At 41.7% G+C, this 20,956-nt stretch overlaps 1 protein-coding gene across 1 annotated transcript; it reads right to left on the bottom strand.

Moving 5' to 3' along the window:
- Positions 1-644: 644 nt before the first annotated feature.
- Positions 645-19,161, bottom strand: poc1bl (POC1 centriolar protein homolog B (Chlamydomonas), like). The gene is made up of 11 exons (XM_020090865.2): positions 19,009-19,161; positions 14,234-14,685; positions 11,570-11,739; positions 9,684-9,873; positions 9,391-9,576; positions 9,194-9,311; positions 7,523-7,699; positions 5,346-5,477; positions 4,421-4,531; positions 2,574-2,726; positions 645-2,345 (listed from the first exon to the last, which is right to left on the bottom strand). Exons 2-11 carry the CDS (start codon positions 14,617-14,619, stop codon positions 2,214-2,216), a joined length of 1,755 nt encoding a protein of 584 aa, XP_019946424.1. The 5' UTR covers positions 14,620-14,685; positions 19,009-19,161; the 3' UTR covers positions 645-2,213.
- Between the last annotated feature and the right edge of the window lie 1,795 nt (positions 19,162-20,956).

Below are 20,956 nucleotides of genomic sequence, written 5' to 3'. Positions count from 1 at the left end.
AGAAAATTTAGTTAATTAAGCAGGTCACATGAGGACTACAGCAAAGACTACCCCTCCATATTAACAACTGATCCTAGACTTACTTCTTTTGTTTTGAAATGCTCTTCGAAGCGACGCTGTAAATTCTGACAATACAATCCTGTATTGATCTCTGTGAGGGAAATTCAGGTATTACAGCAGCCCAAGTAAATAATAAATACAGGTAAGAAGAACAGAATGAAAAAAGGATTAGGAAAAGATAAAGATTAGAGTAAGACATGTTAGTCCAACTTGACTGGATAGTTGTGTTTGATTAGTAGAATTTATTCGATTGATTTCCTCGAATAAAAGTTAATTAACTTTTAAATTTCATGACCTTCCAGTGCAACACCTAGTGTCCTCAGTGTTATTTGCCTTCCCGCCAGTAGATGGCGACAAATAACTGTGAATGCTGTAAATCCATGTTTAAATGCAGAGGGGAGTGAGGATCAAAGCTGTAGTAGAACATGCTGCAGGCCTCAGTAAATGAAGAAATCTATTTCAAGTTGGCTCGATAAACGCAGCTTAGATGTTTATTTTTGAACTACCTGTTGATTTCTTTCTCCCAGAGGAACTATAACATTCTGTGTGCGAAGAGACGACAGTAAAAACACGACAACTGGATATTTCTGGTTAGTTTTTTTATTCTTTAAACCACCCCCACAGCTTTAATCTCATTTGAATCATCCACCCAATCCATTCCCCCTCCCCCTGGTATCAAGTAATCATCATTGTTTTTGCATCATCAGTAGTTTTAGAGGCGCTTTACCACAGCACCCCCCCCCCACCCCCCACCCCGGTCCCTTATTTCAAACATTATTTACAAAGGCCACACAAGACAACAGCCATCTTACATGTTTACCCACTGTTTCCATTGACTGGTCTGAATAACTTGTATTAATGAATTCAACAGGGACCAAAATGTTGCTCGGCGATAAGCTATCGTCAACAGATACAGCTGCAATTCAACCAGAATGTCAACAAACAGCTACGCCTCATCTCTTTGTCAGTACATCCCAGTGAAAACACTGTTGAGATCTTCATTAAAAAAAAACAAAAAACACAAAACAGGAAGGTTTCTGGTGACATTTCAAGTACAGTTTACACACAGGAGTCCAAACAAAACCACCAAGTTAAAAGATTAAATTAAACAGGTCCTTCCTTTTAAGGCATCAAGTGCATCAGGCCAGTGACGTTTCAGATTTTAAGCATTCAAAATGCTCAGAATTCATTTGACACCCACTGGCACGTTTCGTTTCGGCACGGACAAGTTCTTCTAATAGGATGACAACCTCTCTAAGGCACATTGACAGACGAGTTCAGAGGGTCGTCTTCATTTTACACAACAGGGAAGAATAGACTAACAACATTCCGGTCAACTAGCTGAGCCCTCAGGGGCAAATTATGCTTTGTGCAAATTGCTTAATGAACGCTTCAAGTCTTGTTCAGGCAGCATCCTTGCATGAAACTGGCTCCACAGGCGAGAGATGGAATTGAGGAGCAGTGTAGTATGACCACAACACTCCCTCGCTGTTTCCCTCTCACATGATGGAACATGTAACGCTGCCGCTGACCTTACATTCCTGGCAAGACTTCTCCTTTTTCTTTTTGGAGCAGCTCATCTTTTAATTGGCTGTTTCTTAACTTGGCTTCTTAAGAAACAAGCATGAGGATTTAACAATAATTCACTGCACGATTAGTAGTGCAGCACGATTTTGCATCTAGTTTTCAAGGGAACACTTTTGTCTGGAATTTTCTGGAAGGCACGTCTTCATGTGCTGGACAGTTGAACCAGTTTCACTCCTTTCAAGTTGTTGCAAACAAGGCGATAACGACACTTTTAAGTGTGCGCTGGATTCCACTTTGGTTGCAGAGGCACTTTAATGAAAGCTACTCAAAAGTTTAGGTCACGTTCTGCTGGCCTCCTTAAAAAGACCAAAAAAACCTCACCTTGACATTCTTCTTCGCTCCATCACAATCTGCACCTGTTCGGTCATTCACACGGGTATAAAAGCTGTGAATCGGGTGAAATCATTGGCTTAAAGTGACTTTTCACTGCCCTGCATTAGCTCATTATCGCCATTCAAATGGCGAGCAGACCTGGAGAGCTGGGAGCAGCGGAGAAAACGTCCACTGTAGTAATTGCACTATGGTCAAAGAAGGTCACTTGAGGTTTCCTGCTACCCTGTCTCTGTCTACCACTCAAACTTCCATTGCTGGCTCTTGTCTGCTGGGTTGCAGCTCTTCATCTGGGTGTCTCCGCGGCCCTCTGGCGTGCGGTAGGTTGTCATGCACATGTTGGAATGAGGGTGGTAGATGGTCCCGTCCTGTTAGGGTGAGAGGTGGAAATGTGTGTCAAATGAGTTCTATCGGATGAGTGAGAGACGGCGTCTTTGTGTGTGTAAAGCTGCTTTCAGACATGCACTGAACTCTGGAGATTTCTGTGTTGAGTGGAGAATCTCTTACTGCTGCGTTGTTCATATGGGAAAGACAAACTCTTTGGACATTCTTCGGAGTTCATGTCTGAAATCGGCTTAAACGTGTGCACAACTTACGTCTCGGAACTCCCAGGTGATGCTGGGAGGCTTGAGCTCCCCATCATGAGGACAGTGCCTCATCCCGATGGAGGTCTGTCCATCGAGCACTTCGGCACACAGCTCTGTCACCGAGTTGAAGCGGATCTCCTTCTGAGATGTGTATTCAAAGTACTGGAGAAGAAGAAAGACCTGGTTATGTATCTGCTCTGGATTTTATTGTAATTGGACATTTCTTAAGAAAAACAACCCAACTGGAAAAGCTGTGGTGACAAAGAGATGAAAACAATGTTCTGCCCTCATTCCACTATCTCTCTTTCTCTCTACCTTAATCTCTCTTTATTCTGAAAACATTCCGACGAGAACAATTGTGCAGGTTGGCATGTTTTTGTTTTTCTCTGGGATTACAGGATGTTTTTCTCTTACTCTGGGATCAGGTCCTGGCTCGGACATCGTTACGTGGCGTGTCTGTGTTCGTGCGGAGGGATCTCATCAGTAAAGACGGGGTCTTGGCACACTCAATCGAGCAGACGTGAACACGAACCCAACCCCTCCCCTCCTCTAGTGTCATTTCAACACGCTGGTCCACTGGGACAAAGGATGCAACAATCCCTGGGCTAGCCATTAAACGGAGGGTCAGGTAATCAATCTTCATACTTCCCCATCCTTCTCTTCACATCTCATACATCTTTTAGGTGCATTGGGGCCCTTAATGGTTGTTTCTAATAAAAGACTCACTTGAGGCCCCTGTGTCTGGCTTGAAACGTATTTACCCGCGGCTGTGCCATTCATTCAGCTTGCGAGCCTCATGTATCTTTTAAAACGGAACGCGGGTTCTTATGTGGGCCAGGGAAGAGAGAGCAGGAGGGAGGCAGTGAAGGGCCCTCAGGTTTGTGTTTCAATTTGGGAGCCATTCAAACATTGATTTTCAGTCACACATGGTGCTTTTTTGTGGCTGGGGACACATGATGCGCTGCATCAGTTCGGTAATCAGAGATATCAAGCAGGTCGGGGATTCTCAGAAAGAAGCTCTGCCTATTGCCTGACTCCAACATTAAATATACATCATCACAGACAATGAATCTGCTGCCTGCTAAACCATCCATCACTGCAGCTGGCAGGCGTTCAATTAGAGTACCAGTGATTCCACTGCATGATATTTTGGTCGGTTTCTGCAGGTTTCAAGACGTTAAATTTAACAATGAATTAAATGTAATATCTAGTATGAAAGATATGTACAGAAACTTTGAAATCCCATAAGGGAACTTTTCAAATTGTTTGAGTCAGATATTTACACGATAATTTACCTAAATGTCATATGTGTCTTTTACAACTTCAGATGCAAACAGCCACCTTGATGGAGAAACCACACCTGTACATGAATGTAACATTATGAAATTCTCTAACCTTTTCCCATGAGGTCATTATCTTATCTCCGTAAACCACTTAACTAACGATCAGTTGCGGTAGCCTAGCAGAGAATAACCCCAGAAACACATTGTTATCTTATAAACTACAGGCAGAGACAGTAGGTATCCACCTAACATACCTTTTAAAGCCTAAAATCCAGATTACCAAATTTTAGACGGTCTAAAACCATTTGGAAACCCTGTATATGTGGATGCACTACCAATCTTTGTATTTCCCCTTCATCGCATTCAAGTCAGGCTGCTCGTATCAGCAGAGAGAATTTTTCTCGTGTGAATCAACTGTGGCAGCTCGTTTTAGGGGTTATCAGAAATCGCTGACATTTTAAATTACATCTCCCACAAGGCAGGGAGAGGTTGCGAGACTGTGACAAGAGAGAATATGTGAACGAGAGAGATGGACGAAGACAGAACAAACGAGGTGTGAAATGCTCAACGTACCTGGTTGCCTCCCTGGCCGTGGCAGCCGAACAGAGAGAGGTGGGCCCCTGTGGGACTGTGTTCTGGAGCGTTGTAGTCCAGACACTCAGAGGTTATCCCTGAGCTACGCACCTGGTAACAGCAGAGCAAGAAATAGCAATACAAATTTTAATGCTGTATTTTATTGATTGCAGGATGATGTCGCTCTCGGTTGGTTTTATTCTTAACAGGCAGGTCGGACTGTGAGGTCACACACAGAGCAGCACACTGACGCAGATAGATTAAGCCGTCTGATTAAATGACAAGAAACACCCCGACACGCTGTTGTTTGGTTATTTTCCACATCAACACACGTCTATTAAGAAATCAATATGATATTGATGAGCAATGTCCTGCTTTCATTTCTACTTTTAAAGAAAGCTATATTCTCAAGTTATGTCATTGTGTTCATGCTGTAAATGTTCACACAGCTGTCAGTATGGCAACATGGGATGATGGGGGATTTTCTTCTCCCATTCTGTCCTAATAATTCTTTTGGGGATTTTATCTTGTTCATACATTGTGGTGGATGACATATTCCACCAGGTGTTTGAATTGTAATGGTCTTAAGCTCCGTCCAAACTGGGATTTAAAGCCTTTGTTTGTCTTTGCCAAGCCTTCTTACTATCAACAGGATTTCCCCACATCATCCCCACACCTTACACCAGGTGTTAGACTCAAAATAGATGGAATAGGAAGGAAGAAACACAAAGCTTCAATGCTACTTCTTCAGCTGCTTTCACTTGAGCTGAAGTCCAGAAATTCTCCTGAAAATGTCCCAAGGGCTGTATGTTTTTTTGTGACTTTAAAATTTGGGTACAAATCAGCGAAAGATCTAAGATCAGAACTATTAAACACTGATTCTGCAGTTTGTTCATAAAAAAAAATGTGCACAGCAGACACTCACAGCCCCGTGCCAGCCCTCCCTGTCCTCGGGCACATGTAGGTCAGGGTAGATGTTCTTCAGGTACCAGTCGAAACTATTGCACTTCAGCCTCCCCCTCAGCAGCAGCCGCCCTGAGATGTCCCCGTAGTTTTCCTGTAAAAGGAGCACAATTTATGAGTTATCCTTCCTGAGACGTGAGTGGAAACGAACACACCTCAGTGACCCGACAACATCACTTCATCACCATCAGTCTCCACTTCGTTCATTACACACTCATTATTTTGTTTGATATTCTTATCATTAAAGATCAGTTGTACTGCAACAGAATAGACAAACCATGAAAGCAAATATTTACATCCTGGATATGACAGCCAAATCCCATACATATGATACCACAACTGTGAAACTTCCAGTAAGTACAACTGGCTGGTTTGGATTGGTCACACCTATTGTGCATACTTTTATATTTTAGATAGCTGTGTTTGCTGAGGTGGAGAACTCCTCCTCGAGCGAATCAAAGTCCAGAACCATCACACACCTTAAACCTTTGCACTGCCTGAGGGTACGACATACACACAGGATCTAAGAGATTACGAGCGACTATGGCTCTGCAGATAGAACAGGTTCCACTTGTTTAAGTTTCCTTGGGCAAGACATTAAGGCCCTAACTGGCCCTGATGGCGTTGCCATTAGTGAGTAAATAGGATGAATGAGTGACAATTGTGTGAATAAGTGCATTTACTATTGTTTCAGTCCCACACATGCTCCAGCCAGTCTTTCTAAATCAGCGTAAAGGTCTTCGGAAACTCAAATCCATCATCCAATAAAAACTCTCCATAAGCAGAAACCTTACCTTACCCAATTAGTCCGATCCATTTTATTATTCTATTCTATTCTGTCTTTCAAAATGATCCCGATCGCCTCCAAGTCTATTTCAGGATGTCAGAGGTCCCGTCTGAAAGGTGACAAGCACCGAGACAAATTTATTTGGACCAAATGATCCTGAAAAGCTCAAACAACTCTCTGACAATGTCTTTGACATATGCGAAAAAAAGGAATCGAACCTGTCTCAAACCTTTAATGATGGTCAATTTCAGACTAAAAATACAGACTTGGTAAGCTAAGACCTTAATGCAGAGAAATTCTCCAAATCCAGGATATAAAAATGGTACGTTTGAACACTGTAAAATATCAAATCAATATATGTAACTAGCTGCACTGAATGAAAAATAATTATGTACAAAACCAAATCAATAATTCTCTCTGTAGCTCTGCAGTCACATATTCTGACAGCAGACTCATAGATTAGGAGCTGGTGATGTTGTCTGGCAGTGCTGTGTTCAATCTCCCCCTGACCAAGTAATTTATTGTTTGATCAAAGATCCCTGACATTAATAATGTAGTTTTTATTCAGATAGGTGAAACTGAGATACATGAATATTTGATGATGCTCAAATACTCAGAACCCGATAGGAAGGACACACACACCACACACAAACTCACACATACACCCGACCCAGGAGGCAGAGTTTAATCATATGCTGACAGGTGAATCGTGTCATATGAAACATCTAACATCAAAAGGTGAGTTTCTCTTTGCAGCTTTTTAAAATGTGACTGCTTGGAGGAATATTGCATCACTCTAAGGCTTTGGTTAGAAACCAGTTGGATGAAAAACATTTAAGAGGCAGAGTAAAGCTATTTTTTAGACATGAACTCTGTAAAATTGGGTCCGCACATTTCCTTGAATTTGCATTTCACATATGAAAAATGCAGCCATGTGCTTTTGTTTAGAGCATCAACACCGGTGTCGGCCCTTATCATCAAAAGCTCTCGAATCTTGTTGCCTTTCCAATTTGACGTCTCGTCCTTCTATGTCTATGACACCTCCTCTTTATCCTAAGACATTTGTATTTGCCGTTTTGCGTCCATCACGTGTTAGAAATGTCAGTGATTTTCTGGGACTGGTGGGAAAAAGTTACATAAAATGTCCACAGCAGCTGACTTTGACATTTGCGTTCCCAAATGCGCGGATATCAGTGCATTTCTGAAAGGCTTAAGTTTAGCGCCACTTGAATGAAAACCCTGCATCTGACAACTGAGACAGAGCTCAGTGCTGGTGAATGTACAATTCTAAGACCAACAACCCAACCAGCAAAATGTTTAGAAACATGGTTCAGGTGATGATGGTGTCCTACCTTTCTAGCTGGTGGATTCCTGTTGTAGAAGTGTTGTTTATAAGAGTCCATCCAAACCTCTGCAGCTCGCACAGTATTCTGGAGGAAGTTGGGCCGAGCATAAGGGGCCTTTTTGGGGAAAACATGTCCCACATGAGAGCACGGGTGAATCTCCAGGCTGCCCCCACACTGCCACACCTGAGGGAATAAAACACATGATATGAACAGGAATTAGATGTTTTTAATAATATTCCTGCCCATTATATATAAATATCTCTCTCTCTCTCTCTCTCTCTCTCTCTCTATATATATATATATATATATATATATATACACACATATACATACACACGCACATATATACAAACACTATGATAGAGGACCATTAGCTGCATCAATATCTTTATCATTAACCTGCTAACTTGTCAATTATTCACCACTTGTTGAAGTGCTGAATTTAGGCACTTACTCACTTTACTGCATGGGATTATCCATCATTCAACTACAATCATTGACTTACCTGCAAATAAACCAGAAGATCACTTGTAAGTTGCCAAAAGTTACTTTTTCTAATAGACAAACAAAGTTATTAGATGTAAGTCCGTCTGGGGATCTGTCCTCGTGCAAATACTCATATTTTAGTTTGGACCTATACAAGCATAAATCCTTCCTTAAAGGAGATTACAAACCTTAATCAGAATAAAATGATAATATTTGTGTTGACTGATGCTGTGTTAGAAATCCTCTATTAATGACAGACAAAGCCATCTGGGGTTTACCTTCAATCTCACCATGAAAATCCCTCTCTTTCTGTAGTGAGTCATACAACTTCAACTGAATACGGCTGATTTATGGCATCAATTTGCATTTTGTAATTACTTGTTCTTCCACCTTGGAAAAACAAAAATAAGCAAGCAAGCCCCTTCAATAATGAAAGCTTGTTAAAAAGGTATTTCTTAACAGTTGGCTGAACTGCGTTCCAGTAACACAGTGCAAAATCATTGTCATATATCCACAGCCATTACCATGACAGTCGCTTCCATCTTAATTTAGTCATTTCACTCGCCAACAAAACAGACTTCAAACCAAATTCAATAAACATCAATTATTCATGTAAAAGTCCCAGTGAGAGGCATTCTTATGTCCACAAACCCCCTGGGGGAACAGCCCATCCGCCTTCACACTGCAGCCACATACACTATAAACCACGACCCACCATTCTGATGCATGCTCTTGCTGCAAACTCACACATGGACTATAATCTGTGCCAATTTGATTGACACTAACTAGTGAAAAGAAACACCAACATCTCAACAAGAGATCAGCCAATATGAGGGTGCCGTTTCAGATGCCATGGCCGACTGAGATCTGACACGTGTCTCTCTCACATCATCTACCCACTGACCGTGAGCTTGTTAGCTGGACGCAACAAAGGATCAGGGTCATACACTAAGAAATAAAGATTCCCTTTGGCAATGAGTTGCCAAAAAAACAAATCTGTCGATCTTTCTGTTTTCTTTTCAGACTACAGTAAAAAAAAGAAAAAGCAGAGTGAACTGATGGTCTGTCTGTAAGAGGTTTTGGTAGATTTTTGGTTAGATTAGTCACTCTTTCCCAACATCTTAAAAAACCACACTCTGGTCTAAATTACTACATGTCCTCACAGCCTCACTGATGGAAAACTGAACTCACTCTGAAGGAGAGCTCCAGGTTTTCTCCTCCCCACACCTCCATGCCCATGTCATATGTGCCCAGGTACTCAAAGTAAGCCTTGCTCACGGCGAATAATCCACCTGCCATTGTTGGGGATCTGGAAGAAATTTAAGGAAATTAAAGGCCAAAATCTTCTAAAAGTGTGTACGAAACTGTCTGAAGTATCAAACCATCACCTGATGGGGTCAATGCGAGAGTTGCGCCTCTTGCGTTCCACTTCAGGGACCGAGTGCCACTGAAAGGTGAGTCTCCAGTCAAATCCTCCGATCATTGGCTCGTCTGTTTGCATGTAGAACTCAAATGTGTTCCAGTCAATGGTGTCGATCACAGGGCACACAATGGTGCTGGCATTCTCGCCGATTCTTAACACAGCACAGAGAGAACAGACTCAAACTCAAAACTCTGATATAGTCTTTTTAGTCTCGCTTTCCTGGTGTTTGTTGTGTTCTGACGGATCTGGTCAACCCACCTTTCCAGGAGAGGCTCAATCCAGCCAGGGACGCACTCACAATGGCAATCGAGAAATGTCAGTACATCACCCGTGGCGTAGGTGGCGCCGATGAGACGTGCCCGGACCAGCCCTTCTCTTTTGTTGGTCCGTATGAGCCGCACGCGGTTAAGATCACTGATGTACTCAGCTAGTTTGGATTTCAGGTATCCTATTTAACATAAAAAAAAAACCCACAAAAACACACAATATCATAATTTGTAACATTAGGCTTTGTTATTTCCTCTTCCTACGTCTAACTTTAAAGCTGCTTTAAATTATGTTTAGCCACTAGAGGGCAGAAAAACACCCAAATAAATTGATTTCAAATCGAGCAGACACGATTATTTAAATCTCTTAACACAGCACTGTTAAGTAAGCTCTCACATGCTCTTCGATGGACACTAACACGTCCAATTGAAACAAAGCATGCAGACAGGCATGGAATGCATAAGGTAGGTATGTCAGGTGTGTTTCAACAGTCAGGTAGGTTGTTGAATGTAAGGAGGAAGTGAAAACAAAAAAAATGTAAATCTGAGCTCAGGCTCAGAGGCTATTGTGTCAAGTTAATGTTTCTGTGGTTTCAGAAAATGTGAGTTGAGGGATTTGATTCAGTGCCAGTAAAAAGATTAATGCAGGTTTAATCATTTACTCACACTAAAACCTTTACTGATGAATGGATTCATTTCATTGTTACCTAAACCCCAATATCAGATGAGCCACAGTAACACACCTTTCATGGGCTAAAGGACGACAGAGGTCAAAAGGAGGCTTGGTATGCCAGACCCTGTTCAAAAAGCTTGGAAACATGAGAATGCTGTCTGTCCTCCAGTCACTGTCTGTCTCATGCAACCCTTCTGGTTCTGGAGTGGCATTTCTAACATTCCATTTGGTCAAACTTGTGAGAGGAGAGGAAATTATGTCATGGCATTTCAGCGCTCACTGAAGTCATCGTTATGGTGTAATGTCTCTGATACACACACAGACTAGACAAGCTGGGACTGAACACTAGTTCCATTTAGATGGACGGACATTGAGCAACTTCTATATCCACTTTCTGAGACAAAATCATATCAATCTCTGTGTTAACAAAAATAACATGACGTCCCATTTGCTGATAGGATGCAAATGAAAGTTTACAAAGAGCTAGTGAGTGAGTGAGTGAGTGGACCTATAGTCGAAACTTGTCACATTTACTGTTCCAAAGGTCAAACTTTTGTAATAAATATATCAATTCAAGCGTTTATTGTCATTGAACAGCTGTAAAATGACACTTAAGTGCAACTCCTCTCCGTGGTACAAAGAGACAATAAAAAAAACAATAAAAACAGCTAAAAGGAAACAAAGATCAACCAACAACTCAACTACTAACTATAGATAGACAGGCACACAAACACACACACAGTGAGACAAGCAAGGTATTATTGTTTGGCTTATAATTACTTATTTTTAATAATGATTGTTAACCTTTTTTCTTTCTTCTAACATCCATGTATTTTGATGACCTTTAAATAAATTTTAAAAAAGCCAATTGTGCCCACTACGTGCTGTTACTCATCACTTTATCTAATAATTAAGGGAATGTATCCTAACTAGTTTCTTGGGATGTTTTCCCAGACTACATTGAGGGGCACTACCAATTAGCTGCTCCATAGATAGATTTAATTTTTCTATTTATAGCAGAGTCCTGCTTAACTTGTCCCTCTGTACGCTGTCAAAGCCACAAAGTCTGAGGTTTGGTTTCTTTCTTAAACTAGGCCAAGTTCTCTTTTGTTTCTGAGCTTTTGAGTTTGTTCCCTCTTCCGTCAGGTTTGCTTTTAACCGAGTATATAACACAATGGTTTATTTATTTTTGCTGAGTGTCAAACCTCGGTCACTGTAGTCATCGATGAGTATGATCTCTTTCAACAGAATGGCGGGTGTGGTCTCCAGCACGCTGTGGATCGTCCTCAGCAGGGTGGACCAGGCCTCGTTGTAGAAGGCGATGATCACAGAGGTGGTGGGCAAGCGACGGTAGTCAAACTTCTTAGTTCGGCATCTGTTTGTGTGGGTGGGGTTCAGAGGAGGGAGAGACAGGGTTTGCATTAGAAAAAGTACACATGTAGGGTACAGATTTATAAATAAAAAAAAGTGCCAAAAACAAAGAAAACTACAAATATAGCTCACAGAAAAGACTCAAAGCCAGGCAAAGATTATTTGTGCATATGGCCGGAAAAAGCAACTACTGAGGCGAGAGGAGGTGTCTGGTTTTAATCCAGATGGCAGTCATTAAAACAATAAAGAGCCACAGAAATATGGATGGGGGTAGGGAGGGTATCGCACCAATGAGCAACATACCACAGCAGTGCTCTGGGAACGACGACAGAAACTTTGGCAAACCGAAAAAAAGAGCAGAACAGATGCAAAGGGGAAAATTCAAACTGGAAAAATTGGAAAGTAATGATTTGATGGAATGAGAACAAAGTGAGGAAAGGAGAGAGCTAACTTTTTTTCTTCTTTTCCATAAGCTGTGTTTTTGTGAATCAGTGTGTACAACACTGTCAGCGTGTGAACACTGGCACAAGCTGAATGACTTCTGGATGTTTTGTAGCCAAAGGCTAACACCACAACTATGACACAGTTGGAAGTTTGTTGGGAGCACAACAAATACGCAATGCCCCGCAATTCGTCACAACCAATCAAACAAGCCATTTTTATTTCTGTTAACAGCTCTTGTGTTTACAGCATTTCATGGTGGAGAGAAGCAGTCCACAGTGAATCTACCACAAAAAGCTGCTCTAGAGAAGAAACTGATGTTATTATGAAGTGAGCGCACGCACACACATTTGCTTACATTGTTGCTAGGTATAAAGCCAAACAGAGCACTTGGGTCAGCCTGACAACAGGAAGATGCTTCCACATCCAAATACTAATGTCTGTGAAGGCTGTAACCGACAAACCTAACATCATGTAGAACAGCCCGTAATGACTCACTGCGAGTTGCTATGTTGGATGAAAGCCACTCATATCACAGCTGCATGTGTATAACTAGAAAAACATGTTTCAGAACACCGGGTAAGATCTGCAGCACAGCGCACCACTGTGTCTTGTGTCATTCACCTGCATAACGATGTGAGCACAAAGACATCGAAGGACATGAGTTCAGTGACGCCTGCTGACGTGCTCCTAACCACAGCTGGGTCCCAATTTAGTTAATTTTTTGAATTTTAAAGTCCGAACCGAAATGAGACAGTTTGGTCTAAGGAGGATTTCTGTGATCATTTCTGATCTGAGTCACCAGCTTGCCCAGCGCTTGCCGCTGTCACCGAGCAACAGAGCTGCAGTTGGACACGATCAGAATGTTTAAATGCCCTTTATTATTTTAACATGTGTACCATTAGCTGTTCAGTTCACTTGAATCCCAACACTTCTATTTAAAGGTATAAACCTAGGATAGGTTGGCCTGAGAAGGATCCACCTGTTGGAGCCATTGCTGCTTGTGTTTGAAAGGTCGCATTTTCAGACGCAATTGGACGAGCCTTCGAAATGGGACAGAGTGGTGACACCTCTGTGACACAGTCTAACTTCAAACGAGCGTCCAACAGGTAAAGGGAAAACTGCAAAGACCCATCATGCTCCGTCACACAGTGAGTGGTAGTCTGCATGGAGGAATGATTGTTTTAACTTCACAGATTACTATAATTCCATTATGCTGCAGCCTGATGTTTACGCTATCTTTGGATAAGCACAGGGTTTGACTTTCCACCTTCCAGGCAGATTCCTCAGTGCAGTGACAACATCAAAGTGTCTTATCGGTCTATCTCTGAATGTGCAGCCGTGTTGCTGAAAAATATATTTTCCTCAAGTTTAACCTTGGTAAAGCACCAGATTCATTTGTCATCCATTTATTTTGTGTCAGTATTTTAAGTCAATTTGAAACATTTTAACATGGCTTGCTTAATGTCTTCCTAAAGTTTATACATGGATGTGATCATAAATCCAGTGCTTAAAGAGAAATCTGTGCTTCCCTGTTACACTCCAGAGCGCATAAAACAAACACATGGTCGTTACACACACAAATGATGGTTCTCACCGCGCTGATGGAAACCACATCTGGGTTTCATTAGGAGGGAGAGAGAGAGAGAGATGAAGAACTACTAATAAAAAAGACATCATACTCTGTGTCTCATCACAGGCAATGACTCTGGGTGGAAATAAATCTGTTCAGGCACAGAGCTGCTTACACCAGCTTCAGTAAGCCCTGCAATGCATAAGCCCTGCAATGCATCATGAGCCTTCATCTTTGTTTCGAACTGTCAGTGGAAAACTGATTCCAGTAAAGAGCTCAACTTAATCTCTATTGAGTCATTTATCCTCGACACAGCTGCAGCCCAGCTATCAGCTCCATGCAGCGTTCGGGGCCAGAGATGCATATATGTTTTGGCTGAAGCCTCAAAGAAAACAGCAAGCAAAAAAAAAACTGATGTGCTGAAAAACAATTTTAGTCATCAGGTGGTTATTTATTTTTAGGATCCAGTTTCCCTTCTACTCACTCACTCATCCTTTGGTCCTGGATATGCCTATGGAGGGAAATCTTGTCACTGACGAAGATATTGATAGCGTAGCTCTCAACAGAGTCCTGCTCCTGTTTTTTTTCTTCAGCACTGAGGGTGAGGTGTGTGGCCCGGCCCCACTCCCCCGGCGCATTGCTGTCGGGTGCCGGCTTAATGTAGAGAGGCCTAACCAGCTGCCCATCATTCCTGCTCTCATCAAAATCGAGCTCTCGTGCCACAAGTTCGTGTTCCTCGTCCTCCTCTTCTTCGAAAGAGGGGGAGGGGAAAGAGGAGCGTGCCAACAAAATGTAGCCCAGCCACAGCAGCCAGAGCAGGAAGCCGGCCTTGGCCAGCACACCTATTTTTCGAGAGCAGCGCCCCCTCATGATGGAGAGTCCCAGGGAGGCACTGTGACTGGCGGAGTGTCAGGGTGCCCTGCAGGACACAATCCTCTGGAGAACAGAAAAAAGACAGTGGGTTAGACAAAAATATGATTTTTTTTTATATCCCATCTCACACACATGCAGCAGAGAAGGAAACACAAGTGTAGGCCTTACAAGACAAACTAGACTGTCCTGCAAACCCACCAGTGCAGTTTCATTTTTTCCAGATCTATTTGAGGTTAACGTGACCTTTGACCACAGATATCTAATCCGTTCATCTTTGTGTCCAAGTGATCGTTTGTATCAAATCTGAAAGGATTCCCTGGAGCTGTTCATGAGATTTCCCCTTTACAAGAATATGTTTTCTGAGGGCAAGAGGCTCTTAAACTTTGACATTTGACCACCAAAATCGAATCAGTTCCACCTGGAGATTAACTGAACATTTGTACCAAATTTGAAGAAAATCCCTCAAAAGCTCAATTGAGATATTGTGTTCACAAGAAAGGGTCAGAATGGTTGGACAACCTGGAAACATGATGCCTCTGGCTGCTGGCTATTGCTGTAGATTCAACCAATCCAATCCAGTAACTATCACAAAAGGAACGCTACAAGCATGAACTCCTACAATCAGAACAAGGCTTCATCAACTAAACCTGATTCACATTTCAATGAGATTTTCCAACTCAACACTAGCTAGCACTAGAAATGGACCTTGTTTTTTCAAGTGCCCTGAGGACAGAGCTCGAGTTTGACCAGGCCAGCAATAATCAACACCGACACCGATAATCGCATGCAGGGCTGCATTAAGATCCTTATTACATTCAAAATGCATAGATGCAAGAGGCCAAATTATGGCTCTCAGTGCAGTAATGTGCTGAATAAATTGAGTCTGTGATTTCCTGAGAAGAGCTGTGTTAACCCTTAACTTCATTACCACGCTGCTTTAGTCACATGGCTTCACAGCGATTCTTCAATGAGGAGCAGTTTCACCCAGACTGTGCTGCCAGGCTGTGGCACACTTTTAAATGTCATGGTCATGTCAGAGGCCTCAAGTCCTGCATTTTCAAGTGCCCTGAGGACAGAGCTCGAGTTTGACCAGGCCAGCAATAATCAACACCGACACCGATAATCGCATGCAGGGCTGCATTAAGATCCTTATTACATTCAAAATGCATAGATGCAAGAGGCCAAATTATGGCTCTCAGTGCAGTAATGTGCTGAATAAATTGAGTCTGTGATTTCCTGAGAAGAGCTGTGTTAACCCTTAACTTCATTACCACGCTGCTTTAGTCACATGGCTTCACAGCGATTCTTCAATGAGGAGCAGTTTCACCCAGACTGTGCTGCCAGGCTGTGGCACACTTTTAAATGTCATGGTCATGTCAGAGGCCTCAAGTCCTGCATACAACTGCCCCCCCCCCCCCCCCCCCCTTAGAAGTACTCGTTTTAGCTACAGCTAAAATACATAGTGGAACAATCGAACTTGATGTGGCATGTTCAAGCTTTCCAAACATATAATGCCAAAATGCATTTTTATTAATGCAGCACAATGGTTGTATAGCAAGCTCAGCTCTTGCACAGTTCCTCTACATTAAAGCCAACATGTAGTTAAAAAAACAGTAATGAGTCAGGTCTCAGGAAGCCTTTTGTTTGGATTCAGACTAGGAATCAGGCCCTTTTGAAGGCTTCCTTATTCTAGGATTTCTATTGTTTTCCACTGAACCAAAAATAGAGATTACCCAAAGACCATTGTGGAATATTTGCACAAGGACAGATCCCTTTTTGACTTAAAACAAGATTATCCAAGGTTTGTGGATACACATGGTAAGCAATTTAGTTATTCATGGATGACCGATCGACGTAGCGTGTCAGAATTTGAAAGAGGGCCGCAGTAAAAACAGAGCACTTTGCTTTATTGACACTGAAGTGAATGTAATCACATAATTGTGGCACATAAATATTAGAGCAGAGTGCCATTTACACTAGTTCCAGACAGGCCTAGCAGCAGCACTGACTCAGGCAGACACACACACAGACACATGCAGTCCTTCCACTTCCTCACATCAGAGCCCAATTATGGTTATTTCCCTCTTCTGCAAAAAAAAAAAAAAAAAAGGTTAATTCTGGGAACACTTTGATTTTGCTGCTGAGAACACATAACAAAACAGAAAACAGCATGAGTGCATAAGCTTAGTCCATGTATGTGTAGTACTAAGTCAGAGGGAACCCAATTTCCACCGAAAGTCCTTCAAAATAGAGGCAGCAGCAGCAGCACAGCCCTTTCACTCCAGTCTGGGCTCTAGCCAGAAGACTGAAGGGAGTCCTGAGGTTACAAAATGGAGACGCCTGGAGACAAAAAACCCTTTTACTGGTTTAGCATCACACCTTCCACTGTCTCTGAATCTGATAGCCTTACTAGGAAGCCGTTTGGAACTAGCAGCAGGGGACAGGGAGGCCTGAGATGCAGCTTAAATCCTGTCTCACTTTTTTAACTGAGAGAAACAAACGAAATAACAAAAGAGGGCAAAGACGGCGAGGGGATAAGATTTGCTTTTGCGTCCCGAGCAGCAATCTGCTGTGCGTGCATCACCCCATCAGCCTGACATGATTAACGATGATGCTGGACGTCACTTGATCCTCAGCAATGAGGTGGCACAGGAGGAAAAACATTGCTCTCCATGGTTAGACTGGAATGAAGAGTACAACAATACATGGCTCATTTCCTCATCGGGCAGTCAAGAGAGGAGGACAAATAGCTGTAAGAGTGGAGCAGGTTACACAAGCTTCAAAGTAAAGTGAGGGTCCACCATTCTTTTCAGATTGTGAAAGACCTGGAGAGACACAATCACTGACATTCTTCTACAACACTAACAGCTCTATGACGATTAGAATTTGTTGGTCAGTTTGTTTTTGTCAGCAAGATTACACAAATTGAAAAAATGAACTGATTACCCTTGAAATTTAGTGGAAGGATGCGGCAGGGGAAGAACCTATTTAATTTGGTTATCACTTATTCAATACAACATTACGAGATGGGACATTTTTTAGCATTTTCAGTTTCATGTGAGAGGCAACTGGTTTCTAATGAAGTGAAACCACTGATGTATATGACATAACTCGGGTCCTGGGTTCTTCCTGAGTCAGTTAAAAAGTATAACTATCCATTACCAGAAATCTGACAATTCCGAGTGATTGTTAAAATGTTATGTTTCAGAAATGTACTGAGTTTGCCACTAGGATCAATATGAAGAATAATCATTCGAAAAAATAATTATTGCAATCTAATATGTGAAGACATGGTGAGGCGGTACAACGAAATATTGGCTTCAATGTTCTTTCTCAGATTTATAAAACTTTGTCATTCTCTGCTCTAAAAGAAAAGTTTAAGAGTTAAAAACTAAAGAGGAGTAATAATGTGACATTTATCCTGATAGATATATAAATATGGACTGAAATTCACCTTTTTATCTAGATATAACACTTGGCCTTATCGCCCAGTCCTAGGAGGAGCCAGGCCGTGTTGCCAGGCTTCATTTACAAGTTGGATAGAGACTTGAAATGAAAAAAAACCGAATGCTTCTCGTCTTCTTTGGCTTCACATGAAAACACAAGTAAAAACGGGTGTTTCCCACACAGCTCGTGAACAGTATGGGCCACTTGTTTGTACTATTCTGGGAATAACTTTAATATTTGTATTTATGTGGCGTTTCTTTTTCTTGCACTTTATTTACATTTGTTAAAAAGGCATCTCTTCTCTTTGGCCTTCTTTTCTAGTTGAGGGCGTTACCATCCCAGTAGATTTGAATTTATTATCATTAGTACTATGATAGATGAGGTATTGCTGTTTTCTTACTTTGTAAAGAACTTTGGGTCAATCAAGTTGTTTTAAAAGTGCTACATGAATAAATTTGTCATTGACACTTTTTAACTTTTATCTCTGTTCATGTGACAAATAAAAATCCTTGAATCCATCTGCACGGCTCGTTTTGTCTCTGATGACATAAAACTTTTTTTGGGGGGGGGGGTGGTGTCCACACAACACACAGCAGCAGGTCTCCTCATCTGTCAAACTCCATCAGATCACAGTGAGTCCAGCGGAGACGGGGGGGACATCTTGAGCTGATCTCTCAATGAGCGTCGCTTTGAATCCTTTGAATCAACGCAACAAGTCTCGAACTTCACGCGAGCGGCTGCAGACTTCTTCCTCCATCATGAGCGGAAATAAGCGTCGCTGTCAAGCACCGGTTAACTGAAGAGTTGGAAACGCGGAGCGACTCCTCGACATTAAAGCGCGACGTAGTAACACGGCGAGCAGGCGACTAAAGCTCACATCTCTGTGAATGACATTAAAAATGGTGGCGTTAGCTTGTTCGTGTTAGCAAAAGACTTTACCTCCGGTAGAAGTTACATGTCTCGGCCTGTGTCTGAGGTCTCTGAGGCCGTTGCTCGTCAGCCTGGCTGCGGTTCGTCCTCCGCTTCAAACCTCTGGCTTGCAGATGTCAGCGTCCCCACATCCTCCTCCTGCTCCTCCTCCTCCTCCACGTTGGGCTCCGCATCAAGGGAACCAGGGGTAACTACACAGGGTCCGGTACAGCCTTTCATAATAAAAGACCGACCAAGAGTAAAAGGCGAAAGAGGAGAAATTGCAAACTTGACTTGCAGCAAGTAATTATGAGTTAATTCCTAACATGAAAAACATCTCGTTGAAAAATATGCATTAACATCAAACATCGGTGGAGCAAAATTACAAAATATTTTGCAATATTTATTATTGTTATTATTATGATAGTTTTTAAAGACTTTATCTATTTATTGGATTAATTTGACCCATTTATTTTTCCAATTCATGCATGCAGAACCTTTAACCTCTAACATTATTTTATGGCCAATATCACAACATTATTAAAACCCCTTTGTCATTTGCATTAGCTTACTAATGCTCTTTCTTAATTTAACTGACATATTGGTTATTATTATTCAATTTAAACTGTATTAATTGTATCCATTTATTTTTTTAAGATCAGGAAGGGAAAGGATTAAAAAAGGTAAACATAAAAGAAAGGAAAGAGAAAAGAAACTCAACTGCACTGTACTTCCGTTTGTGAGTGATCCTCTGCAGGGAGCTTGACTCTCCTCTGGCCTGTGAGCTGTAGTTTGTTCCTCCTGCGCTCTGCCCCCGGCTGTAATATGGTAATTGACCCTGTAGCTGGTTTAAACGCTTTATTCCATCAGTGTGTTCTTACAGACGAACATTAACTTGACCTCTAAAGTGTTGAAGTGAAACATGAAAACTGACAGAGGTGAGATTCTGATGAATTTAAAGTGAATGAACAACAGAAATATTCCGGATATCCACAGCTTGAATAAGAAGAGGAGACTGTGAGGGTCTGTGGTCTGGTTTCATTAAGATAATGTGTTATAATCATAATCATGAACTTATCTGAACTTCATACTTTTATTTTTTAAAGTCCACAGCTACTAAAACACTGTTAGAGCTGACAACATGAACTGAGTGACCTTTGGTCTGTAGTTATTCACTGACACTGTGTCCGCCCTGTAGAGACACGTGGACTGCCAACATACAACATTTTCCATAATTCATCTATTGTTCTCACACGACCTGATAACGGGATAACTACAGTGTGTAATTCTAACGACTGTGCCCACAGTTGACTCATTTTTGCAGAATAGGGATTCCTTTCATGGGACAGCTGCGGACCAGGAGATAGAGCGGGTCGTCCATTACACCACAAGGTCAAAGGTTTGATCCCAGTCTCCTCCATTCCAGAAATTGAACCCCAAATCACCCCTGAAGGCTGTGCCAGCAGTGTGAGTGAGATGTGTGATGGAGAAAGTGCTGCACGTAGATGCACTGTATGAATGAGTTGATGTGTGGATGGTAAATCTGTACTGTAAAGTGCTTTAAGTGGTCATCAAATCTAGAAGAATGCATTGAGATCAAAATCTTTAAATGATTAAGGATTTAAAATGATTTGATTTATCTGACAAATGAAGCATGAGACATTTCTGATTTCTTTTTTAAGATTACAGTTTTTGTTTAATGAGGCATGGGTGGATGAGTTTCAGATTTTTAAGTCTTTCAGAATAAAAGATTTATTGAAGACTGTTTTTTTGTTTATTTCTCAATATTTTTATTGAAAATTTGGCACAAGGGATACATATAAAAGATATTTAACAGTGAGAATCATCGTTAAGGCCTCTAGGAACAATGATGGAGTGTGTTTATGGCTTTACTTGAGCTCAGGTTAGATTTGACAGAATTGAAAGTCACAAAGTGTCTTGATGTTCACAAGGATGATGAAAGGATCTATTCGCCTGC

This window comes from Paralichthys olivaceus, chromosome 20 (assembly GCF_024713975.1).
Source record: "Paralichthys olivaceus isolate ysfri-2021 chromosome 20, ASM2471397v2, whole genome shotgun sequence".
In the NCBI taxonomy this organism is placed as follows: domain Eukaryota; kingdom Metazoa; phylum Chordata; class Actinopteri; order Pleuronectiformes; family Paralichthyidae; genus Paralichthys; species Paralichthys olivaceus.
Note: the sequence above shows the minus strand (reverse complement) of the source record. Positions and strands in the feature narration are given on the sequence as shown.